Source organism: Xenopus laevis, chromosome 1L (genome assembly GCF_017654675.1).
Source record: "Xenopus laevis strain J_2021 chromosome 1L, Xenopus_laevis_v10.1, whole genome shotgun sequence".
Classification (NCBI taxonomy): domain Eukaryota; kingdom Metazoa; phylum Chordata; class Amphibia; order Anura; family Pipidae; genus Xenopus; species Xenopus laevis.
In genome coordinates, this window is record NC_054371.1 from 3,106,177 (window position 1) to 3,117,701 (window position 11,525).

The 11,525-nt window shown below is 37.1% G+C and overlaps 1 protein-coding gene across 1 annotated transcript; it reads left to right on the top strand.

Annotated features, from left to right (window-relative positions):
* Positions 1–7,603: 7,603 nt before the first annotated feature.
* Positions 7,604–11,220, top strand: LOC121401485 (vomeronasal type-2 receptor 26-like). Its single transcript, XM_041586295.1, has 2 exons — positions 7,604–7,679; positions 10,313–11,220. The coding sequence occupies exons 1-2, from the start codon at positions 7,604–7,606 to the stop codon at positions 11,218–11,220; spliced, it is 984 nt and encodes a 327-aa protein (XP_041442229.1).
* Positions 11,221–11,525: the final 305 nt, after the last annotated feature.

The following is an 11,525-nucleotide window of genomic DNA, read 5'->3' on the forward strand; positions in this document are numbered from 1 at the left end:
TCAAACAAAGTTCTAAAATGTAATTATTATGACCCCTCCAGCCTGTCAGACAGTGTTCCATTCACGGTGCAGCCTGGGGGTCTCTGCAATCTGAAACAGAGTGTCTGCTGCTATTTACACAATGCCCTATTGAGGCTTTACTTCCCTTTTAAATAAAGATATCATACAATATATTCACTCACAATGCTAATATTGGCTCATTCTCTAAGCACAAATCATATATATATTCCCAATGGAGGGGCACTCAAACAAAATATATTGTCTGCCTGGGAGCTGATAACAAATAGTGTAATAGTCCAGTGAAGTGCAGCACTCAACTTGCTGGTATGTGTTTTGGGGTTGTTGTCCTATACTATTTCCAGCATGAAAAGGGTTTTCTGTTGTGAGTATAACTGGGTTAATATACCTGTGAAGGCCTTTAATATGCTCTAGGAAAGGGGACAGATAAGTATGTGACTATGTGACAACATTATCCACAACCTCTACAATCCAGTGGTTTATATATAACTCACAGGCTTAGATAGAGAGCTCTAGTCCTGGCACAGAAAACTTGACCCACCGCTGATCATTTTGGAACTTGTTTTCATATTTTCCTGTTTGTCTGTTCTCTCACTTGAAGTATCTGCTTTCTTCTCCAGCTCTATTCTATCATTTGACTCTACTCCCTGGTTCTCTGAGTGGCATTCACTACCCTTAATATTATACACCTCTTTTATGCTCTGTGGTTGTTATACCCTGTGAAACAGCTAAATTTATCTTTGTTTTCTCATTTTATTTTTAGTTACTTTACACTGTGTATTGTTGTTAGATTGCCATAGAGACTGATGTTTGCCACCATTTTTCACACATATGGGAGGGGCTTAATCCACTGTTTGTTGTATTGCCTTGAGCTAGTTTTGTACATTAGAACCTTTATTTTTCTTTGCACAAGGTCTGTTGAGTTCTTCATTGGACTATATATATATATATATATATAATATTTATATACAGTCATACTATTAACCGGCACTCCCCACCAATCCATCAAGTCCCGGGTGCACTTTAATATTTAGTATAAATGGGTTGCTTGAATGTCCATAAGAATAGGATTACCTGAGTAAGGAATATAAATAAAAAGAATGGACTAATATGTCCTGTAGACATTAGAGTCTTTGGAATATATATTGGCAGCATAAATATATCTAAAAGGTGTTGTAGGATGTAACCACTATGCCACTCAAATACAGTAAAGGAAGGAACAGATTAAGTACTTTGATATATGGTAAGTAAGGAATTATATATATATATAGATGTAGACAGACCTGCACCTTTATGGAATTATAATATGGTACAGGGATTTGTTACATTGCTTTGGAAGTGGTGCTATAACCTCAGATATAAATTAAATTGAAATGCTGCCATACAAGGCTATTTAACTCTAAAAAATGTTTTTCCTTTTTCTATTTGTCTGGAGTCACATTATACTGGCATCCTTGACAATCCATTTTTTCACTTTATTCACTTTTTTAATTTTCACAAATCCTTGTATATTTTTTAAAAAAAGATGTGATGGTTCACAATTATGCATTCACAGTTGTTCTTAAAATGTGGTTAATCCTTTTACACTATTGTTTTACACTACTAATTATAAATATGTGCTTGGATTTTGACAATTAGTATTCTAATCGATGTTAACATTTTAAAGCAGAACACGCCTATTATTACCAATACTTAATTGACACTTTTCACTGATTGGTGGATTTTTGAATTTATGTATCACGCGATGACTTCTGGGTGCATCCTGACGAGGGTTCAGAGAGAACCGAAACGCGTTGATGTGGGGTAGTTTGTAAAACTCCAATAAAACTTCTAGGGGTTGTTTGGGGTCAGGGTTTCACTTCCTGATGACGGCTCAAGTCTAGGAGCTGAAACGTTGAAATAAAGCCAAGCACTTTTTTTCACCAAAGTCCTAGGAGTGAGGTTTCTTTTTGTTATTTACATATATATATATAGAAAAAGCCCCACAGTGCCCGCACTCACATAGAGTTGAAGCCAGAGGTGCAGGTTCAATGATTAGTTATATATATCGAAGCAGGACCCGCACATTCTGTTATTTGTGATAATTGTGATTTATTCCACACAAAATGGCATTTAATCCGACATTTCAGGTCTTACATAGAGACCTTTCTCAAGGATAATGTGCATTACAAGTGTAACCATTTAAATACCCTCCCCCATATTATGGCGCCAGTGTGACGTCATCAGTCCATTATACAGTTCAAAGGTTGAAAAAAGTTCTTCTTGGTTCAATTCACAAACCTGTGCTGATTGGTCTACACCACTGGGTGTCCGTGTATAGTTTGCAGCTAGTGGACATGTGTCAATTAAAAGGAAGAATTCCATCGTAGCAACAATATAACACTGGAACCAATCAGGTCACATGAAGAAAAAGACATTGTATATATTCCTGTAGGATGAAAGAAATAAAGTCAACACGATGTTCTAATTTATGATACAATGAGCCAATCTTTTAAAGACCACGTCTCATATGTACGTTTTGAAGTAAAAAAACAGTTCAATTGTAATTGTCCATTTAGTCCTTTTTGTATCCCAAATGCTTCCCTTTTTAACAGCAATTTTTCCAGATTACCACCCCTGGGCGGTGTAGGTATAAGATCAATGGGCATGCATTTGAATGTCGATGGGTCATGTTTAGCTCCCTTCCAGTGTTTAGTCATTGGTTGTTGGACAATATCTTTTTTATTGGGTTCAACTTTTCTCCCCATGTCTAGGGCTGCCCTGATGCTGGCTCTGTGCATATTGATTCTGTCTTTTAACTGTCTTGCCACAATATATAAGTCCACATGGGCACTTAAGTATATATACCACCATTGGGGTTGTGCATGTCATTCTGTGTTTTATTTTGTATTTTTTGCCCGTTCTTGGGTGTCTGAATTCAGTGGCAAGAATCAATGTGTTGCACATGATGCAGCCTGTGCATTTGTGTACCCCGGGGAAGGTGTAAGAGAATGTTGTTTTAATGGTTGTGTGTATTTCCCCACCGGATCTGACGGACTGAAAAGTTCTTTTAGATTAGTGTTTCTTGAATAACTTAATGTTAGTTTCTGTGGAATCTTTATTAGAGAGAGCGTCATCACTAGCCACTATATCCCAGTAGTTGAGTGCTGCATTTTTGGTACTTTTACTATAGAGGTTAAACTTACTTACATACTATTTGTCACCTTTCTCTTGTGGTGATGGTGTTTTTTTCTTTAACAATTGTTCACGATCAACCTCCATCATGGTGTCAATTGTTTCTTCAATTCGTTTGAGATTTAGGGAGCGAATTTAAGAGGTGCTTGGGGTGATGACTTGTGTAATGTAGTAAGGTATTTCTATCTGTGGCTTTTGTGTATATACAAGTCTGTAATGCCCCATTTGATTTGTAGATTTGGACATCTATAAAACTGATTTCATGTGAGTTGTAGTTCAGTGCCAGTTTTATGGGTGTGTCCAATTCATTAAGGTTATTTACATACAATTCCAATTCCTTAGCTGTGCCAGTCCATACAAAGAAGAGGTCGTCAATGTAGCGCCTGTAAAAACTGCCGTGTCTCTTGAATGACTCAAAGACACACATAAAGGCATTGGCATAGGCAGGCGTTACCTTCGAGTCCATAGCAGTCCTTGTCCGCTGGATATAGAACTGTAGTAGTTTTTCTTTAATAAAAAAAAAACAATAATTATAATGTATATTCAATTGGGGGACCTATGTAATTGGGATTGTTCGTGAGCAACCTCCGTACTGCCTGTATAGCAGCATCATGTGGTGTGCAGGTATATAGGCTCTCTACATCCATTGTGACTAAAAGGAAATCATTGACTGGCATGTTAATTCTTATTATGATGTGCAAAAATTCTGTAGTATCCTTCAAATAGCTTCTGGTGGGGGTTATGCAAGGCTGTAGCAGAACATCCAGGTACTGTGCTATCTTTTCATTCAGGGACCCATTGGACGAAATTATGGGCCTCCCTGGTGGTCTGTCGGGATTTTTGTGCACTTTTGGCAAGGTGTATATGACAGGAAGAACTGGGCTATCAATTGTTAGATTTTCCCCTATCTCATCTGAAATCCAACCTTGTAATACGCCCAAATGTATTAGGGCCCCTTTAAACTTATTTGTGGGGTAATATGTAAGTTTGCCGTAATTTACAGTGTCAGAGAGTTGGGATAATAGCTCAGTTTTGTAGTAACTATAATCCATAATTACTATTGCTCCTCCTTTATCTGCATTCTTAATGATAATGTCCCTATTAGTGATGGGCGAATTTCTCCCGTTTCGATTTGCCGGAAAATTGCAAAACGCAAATATTTTCATCACCAGAGACAATTCCGACGCAGCAGACAATTCTGACGCCCATTAAAATCAATGGGCGCCTAGAATTGTCGCCAGCGTTGGAATTGTCGCTGGCGTCAAATATATTTTGGCGCTATCGAATTTCTGCCACAATTTTGCAGCAATTTTGCTAATATATTCGCCAGTGGCGAAACGCGGAAATTTACTGCGAATTTGTACCTGGTGAATAAATTCGCCCATCACAAGTCCCTATTGTCTTTCAAACGTTGATAGCATCTTTTTCTGCTGGCCCCTCCATTTTCATCTTTCGTGATAATTTGCCAATTTGCATTGTTAAATTCTCTATTCAAAATTTTGATGGAACATTAGTGCTCGGAGGGTCATAGTCGCTGTTTGTTTTGAAAGTGGTGTTGTTATGTTTGGCTTGTGTATCAGTGACTGGGACCTCTCCCCCTCCCCCTTGCTCCTGGGTACTGTTATCCAAGTTATCCCCTTCTATAGTGAATTGTTCCTTTAATCTGATCTGACGTGTGAATTTATAATTATCAATAAAATGTTCAAAGGGGTGATTACTCACCATGGGGACCCACACCTGTCAGCCAGCGGTATATGCGATTCTCTTTGTAGTCCTGATTCACTCGCAGCCTCTGGGAATTTTTAATGGCGAGTAATTCTGATCTGTGCTTGGCGATCTGTTCTTGTAGATGGTTCTGCCAATCTGTATCTTTATCCGCTGTCAATGTTGGGCTGTACGTGGTTTCAAAAGCATCCAGATCACTTCTCACTGCTTTTAATTCACGGCCGACCTCCTCAACCACCAATAGAATCAGGTCCAGCGAGCATCGATTGAGGATCTGGCACCAACGTCTACAGATGTCAGGATTACTCCTTCCTATGGTTGGTATGTTATTCATCCTAAACCCTTTGGGTGTCTTTTTCTTGTGGTAGTAATCCGAAAGTGATATGCCGTATAAGTGTAGCTCCACTTCCTTCCTTTAATTTGTAATGCACATTATCCTTGAGAAAGGTCTCCATGTGAGACCCAAACTTTGGATTAAGATGCCATTTTGTGTGGAATAAATCACAATTATCACAAATAGCAGAGTGTGCGGGTCCTGCTTCGATGTATTTACATAATTAATTGCCCATGTGGTTTGCTCTATTGTGGTAAGACAGTGAGGCAATGCACCGGGCAAGCATTAGGGCAGCGTTAGACCCAGAAAGGGCCAAGAATAGGAATAAAGATGACCAGAAGCAGGACATAGCCCAACAACTGGTGGCCAAGCATTGGGCAGAGGCCAAGCACAGTGCCTCCTCCTTTACATGTATGCCAATAGAGCAAGTACAAATACATCCAAGAGGAGGAGATGTAGGAAAAACACTCTTGAAGAAAGAGGCTTTTTGGATTTATGAACTCAATTGTGTTTCACCAAAGGGTATGAATGGACAGGTCAACATGGGTTGTTTTTTGACTTAGAAATGTGAATTGAAAAATTGTCTTTTCTTTATTCATACAGTGGTTTTTACAGTGAAAGGAAATGTTTTATGTATTATACATACAAATCAGTTACAATTGTGTTTCTTTTTTCCTTTAGGATACTTTTGTAACACATGGATTTTAACTTAGCACTGTAACACCAGCTAATGAAACACATCGGTGGCATCTAGTGGACAAAATGAATTTTATAAGTACACATCGTTTTTACATCATTTTTACACTGTTCTTATCACGATATGTTTTGAAATTGTCTTTTAATACACTTATTTATGGCATTTATGATATTTATGATGTACAGGAGATGAGTGTTTTGTGATGGCAACACTATCGGGATAAAAATATTTTTATGACACTAAGGTAAAGAGAGTCACAATGGGTTAAATCACCAAAATAACAAAGTTTGGATAACAAGCCCTGATTGGAGAATTTGAATTTGTAAGGCTATTTATGATTGGCCAAAGGTTTTTGTATCATCCTTGAGAAAGGTCCTAACAGGGACCAAAACATTGGACATTGATGCAACAGAAATAAAAGAAAAAATTATTTATATGGGAGTGCTGGTTCTTTTGAACATTTTGATATATATATCCCAACCGTGCACCCCAGTTGGATAAGTTACAACAGTGTGCCTTGGAGTGCGGATACTCACTGGACCGTGATATATATATATATATATATATATATATATATATATATATATATATATATATATATATATATATATATATATAAAGGCCTTGGAGGAGGCCAAAAAGTTAGACTCTTAAAATAAAATTTTCATATTTTTTGTAAGTCCTGTGAGTGCGGATCTTACCTGTGCATTAGAGATTTGATATTGATGATACTGCACCCAGGCATCTAAAACCTTGTGTCGAGAGTGCCGGCTATACAATGGACTATATATACATATATATATATATATATGGGAAATCATTAATGTCTTAATCACAAAAGTGTTAACTGTTTTTCTTTCTCCAAAAAATAAACAGTGAATATGGAGTATTGTCACAACATTCCACGACTGTATAACTATAAATGCTTTCTTCACAATTATGAATTCAACCTTTTGTATTTCATGTGTTGAAAGTGTTTAGCCTGATAAATAGATTGTTGTTGTTTTTTTTTAACGGGTTTATAGTTTGAGATTATACTTGCCGTATATGTTCATTAAGTCTTCTACTAACTTGTCTGCTCGTTTGTCCCATGTAGAGTAAACCACACGGGCTCTTAAACCACAAACAAACCTTTTCATTATGGAGTAATAACAAATTGCAAATATTTATGCTCAAACAGGTGTTTCTCTGCATCCGAGTTACACCATGACTTCTAATAAAAAATATTTGTTAATTCGTTTCCACAAACTGAACGTTTATGTTGGCTAAATTACCATGAATGTTATATTCATGCACAATGACCAAGTACAGTGCTCACACTCACACACCCATATCATTTGTGAATACTTGTGTAGTACACACAGCTTACTGCAAATCTATAAAAAGGAGAGACATTTTATCAGAGCGCCAGGGCTGCTACTAATAAGTAAATGGCTCATTATATGCAGATTGCCAGAGGAAAGATTCTATAGTTTACATGTATGTGAGTTATTTTACAATGCAAAGTTCAATGAATAATAACAATTGTCTGTGTGGGGAAGTTGCAAATGGAAAATATCTCAAGGAGAAGTTCAGCCTCAGTATTACACTTGTTTCTTTCCTTTAAGGTCCCAAGATCTCAGTGTTCAGACTCATGTCCAACTGGATTCAGAAAGATGCCAAAGCCAAGAGCCCAGTCTTGTTGTTATGATTGTGCCCCGTGTTCTGAAGGAGAAATTTCCAACACAACAGGTATACATTTTTTCAATGGCCATTTCAATATAAGTGTTGCAATATTAATGACTACTGTTGTCTATAAAGATTCTCATTCATCCAGGTGATGATATATAGTATCTACTAGAATTAAGTCTAAAGCACTTGGACTTTTCTTAAAAAAACATTTCACCACTCATCCAAGTAACTTCTTCAGTTCAGAGTGTAAGGAAATTCCTTGGCACTTAAACCATTAAGAGTAATACAGTCACACCCATCCAATCACAGTTCCATTGAACTTATTAAACTGGTATTAGCTAAAACTCACAGGTGCGTGAAAGTGTGATCCAGTCAAAATGGTGCCATAATCCTCATTGAGGCAAGTCTGGAAGTTTAAATCGTTGTGAAACCACTGGTTTCAATGGTTGAATGGAACTGTGATTCAATGTATGTGACTGTGTTTTTAATACACATAACTAACTGAACCCCCCCCCCAATATCAAATAAGAATTAGTAGTGATGAGTGAAATTTCTGCCAGGTTTTCCCACAAAAAAGATGCCCATACACTCAAATGGGTGAAAATAAATGTGTCATCCATAGACATTAACCCTCGATATTCGACTGCCGAATGTAAATCCTTCAACTTCGAATATTGAAGTCGAAGGATGTACCGCAATTCCTACGATCGAACGATCGAAGGAAAAATCTTCGATCGAACGATTAAATCCTTTTTTAATCCATCGATTGAAGGATTTTCCTTTGATCAGAAAATTGTTAGAAAGTCTATGAGGACCTTCCCCATAGGCTAACATTGGCCTCGGTAGATTTTAGGTGGCGAACTAGGGGGTTGAAGTACTTTTTAAAGAGACAGTACTTCGACTATAAAATGGACGAATAGTTGAATGATTTTTAGTTCAAATCGTTCGATTCGAAGTCGAAGGTCGAAGTAGCCCATTCGATGGTCGAAGTAGCCATATTCGACCATTCGAACTTTGAAGTATTTTTTCTTCTATTCCTTCACTCGAGCTAAGTAAATGGGCCCCTAAATGTCTGGTAATGAATATTAGAACTCCATGAGTATATAGGTCAGAAATAATGATGAGGCGCTGAATTTTTCAGCAGGTTCTGCAGAAAAAAGATGCCCATAGATTCCAATGGGTGAAAAAATTGTTGCATCTTGTTGCCCATAGACTTCGAACATTTGGCAAATGTTTTCCTGTTTCATGAATTCTTAATGAAGCAAATTGGGTCAGATTCCTCCATCACTAGTAAGAAATATTAAACGACATGTTAATAGTTCAATAGCTAGTAAAATAGTTACCAGGTATCCCTGGAGAATTCCTCTTTTCATATGAATTAAGGGGAAATCACATCCTAGATGCCCAACTATAAAACTTGGCTTCTTGAACAGATCATAGACATACTGTATAATGGGTGGTGGTAATTGATATTTTTCTAGTATAAATAATAAGTAATTCAATCCATTGGCATAAAAAGCCTTATTATAATCACAGGGTAAGATCACAGATGGAATATTAGATATATGGCTTTGTCTATTAAATGTATCACCTTATAAATATTTTCAAACCCCTCTTGATCAAGTATGTTGGAGACAATTGTATAATCTTGCTGCTTCGGAACACGGCTTCACAACAGGTCTCATCCTGATCTAGGTAAGATATTATAATTAGCCTAGCTTTTAGAGTTTCCTTTGCAAAACCTCAAAGTATATTTTGAATCATTTTCTATTTTTTATAATATAATAAAGAGAATACATCAGAATCTAAAGGTTTACGATTTGTGTGGGATTTAATGGCAATGTGGATTTCTTCCTCACGGAACCTAAATATGTTTGTCTGCTGACTGCCTAGTGGATTTCTGTATCAAATATTTCCTTCCCCTCCTCTATGTCTTAGGCATAGAGACAAGGCAGGCAATTACTTTCCATTCAACACTTACTAGATGTATCTCCACATTCCCCCTCTCTCTTTACCATATAATTGTCCAACCAGTGCATGGGGATGGACATCAGGTCCCCTGTTCTGGTGCACAAACAAGATTTTGAGATGATACAAGGTTTGTCTTAATAAGTGTCCACAAATTGGCTCCTACCTGCTTGTTATAATTATTAATTCCCAGACGGAAGGAAACAAGATTTAATTTTTACAGTTTAATTAAATTTAATATTGCTTGACTATTGTGATAAAATAGGATTTGGAATTATTTTTTTGGGTGTCAGGTCCCCTTTAAGTGGTTATAATATCAGTTTTCATTACATTGTTGTATCATTTCTAATTCAAGAGTAAAATGTTTTTTGTGTTTATTAGTGATGGGAAAATAAATTCACCAGTCTTGGATTTGCTGTGATTTTCTGCCACCCACAAATGTTTTTGTGAATCTACGTCGAAAATTCGACAGCGAAAAATTTGCACCAGCAAAAAAAAAAAAAATGGCGCATGTCAAAATTATTTGGACGCTCACTGACTTTATGACAAAATAGTCGTGCATCTAAAAATTGTTGATCGCATCAAAATTGTCATGCGCCAAAATAATTTTGATGCCCATTGACATTTATGGGTTTTGAAATTTTTTCCACTGTTTCGCAAATTTTTCAGAGAAGCAAAGTGGGACAGATAGGCTAATCATTAGTGTTTATTTGTTATTGTTACAGACAGGGAAAACTGCATCAGATGCCCATACAATGAATGGCCTAATGAGAAGAAGAACCAGTGTATTGCAAAAATAAAAGACTTTCTGTCATATACAAATGATACCATTCCTGTGGTATTTTCAGCAATTTCAGTCTTTTTACTCCTTATAACAGTGATGATATTGGGAGTTTTCATTTACTACTGGAACACCCCCATTGTGAGAGCCAACAACAGGAGCCTGAGCTTCCTCCTCCTTGTCTCCATCAAGCTGAGCTTCCTCAGTGTGTTTCTGTTCCTCGGTCGCCCTGTGGATATAACCTGCATGCTGCGCATCATCACTTTTGGAATCAGCTTCTCCATAGCTGTCTCTTCTCTCCTGGCCAAGACTATCATGGTTTGTGTTGCTTTCAAAGCCACCAAGCCAGGGAGCTCATGGAGAAAATGGGTGGGAGTCAAACTGTCCAACTCTGTAGTCTTGTTCTGCTCATCCATTCAAATAATAATCTGCATGACTTGGTTGGCCATTTCTCCTCCCTTTCAGGAACTGGACCTTCACACTTACCCTGGAACCATCATCATTCAGTGCAATGAGGGCTCAGCTATTGGCTTTTACTCAGTTATTGGGTATATGGGGCTTCTGGCAGCTGTTAGTTTTGTTTTAGCATTTTTAGCTCGGACATTACCGGACAGTTTTAATGAGGCCAAGTACATCACTTTCAGCATGTTGCTCTTCTGCAGTGTTTGGATCACAATGATCCCGGCCTATCTGAGCACCAAAGGCAAAAACACTGTGTGTGTGGAGATATTTGCCATACTCACCTCAAGTGCTGGACTTTTAGGTTGTGTTTTCCTGCCCAAATGTTACACAATTCTATTTAATTCTCAAATAAATACAAGATCCCATTTACTTGGAAACAAATCTTCATAGTATCAAAATACTCAAAGTACAGAAACTTCTGCTTGTAAAGCAGCTGATCTAAATAGTTAGAGTAGAAAACATTTTGGTTCCAATATTTTATGTAGCAGGTGGGGCTATTATTAATATAAGAAATTGCTACACAATATGATGTCTATGAATCTGATTTCCATGATGTATTATATAACTGCTTGGAGAAAAATTAAAAAATAAAGTTAATAAAAAAAAATACATAAATAAAAACCACTGAGTATTTAATAGACTCTTTCCTTCACTCAAAGTTACATCTTTGTTTGAGAATTGTGGTCAGTTTTTGG

Excerpts from the sequence above, each read along its gene's own strand:
- LOC121401485 (XM_041586295.1), top strand. The coding sequence starts at position 7,604 with ATGCCAAAGCCAAGAGCCCAGTCTTGTTGTTATGATTGTGCCCCGTGT. Across the intron at positions 7,680-10,312 it reads AGAAATTTCCAACACAACAG|ACAGGGAAAACTGCATCAGA; the intron begins GTATACATTTTT and ends TTATTGTTACAG.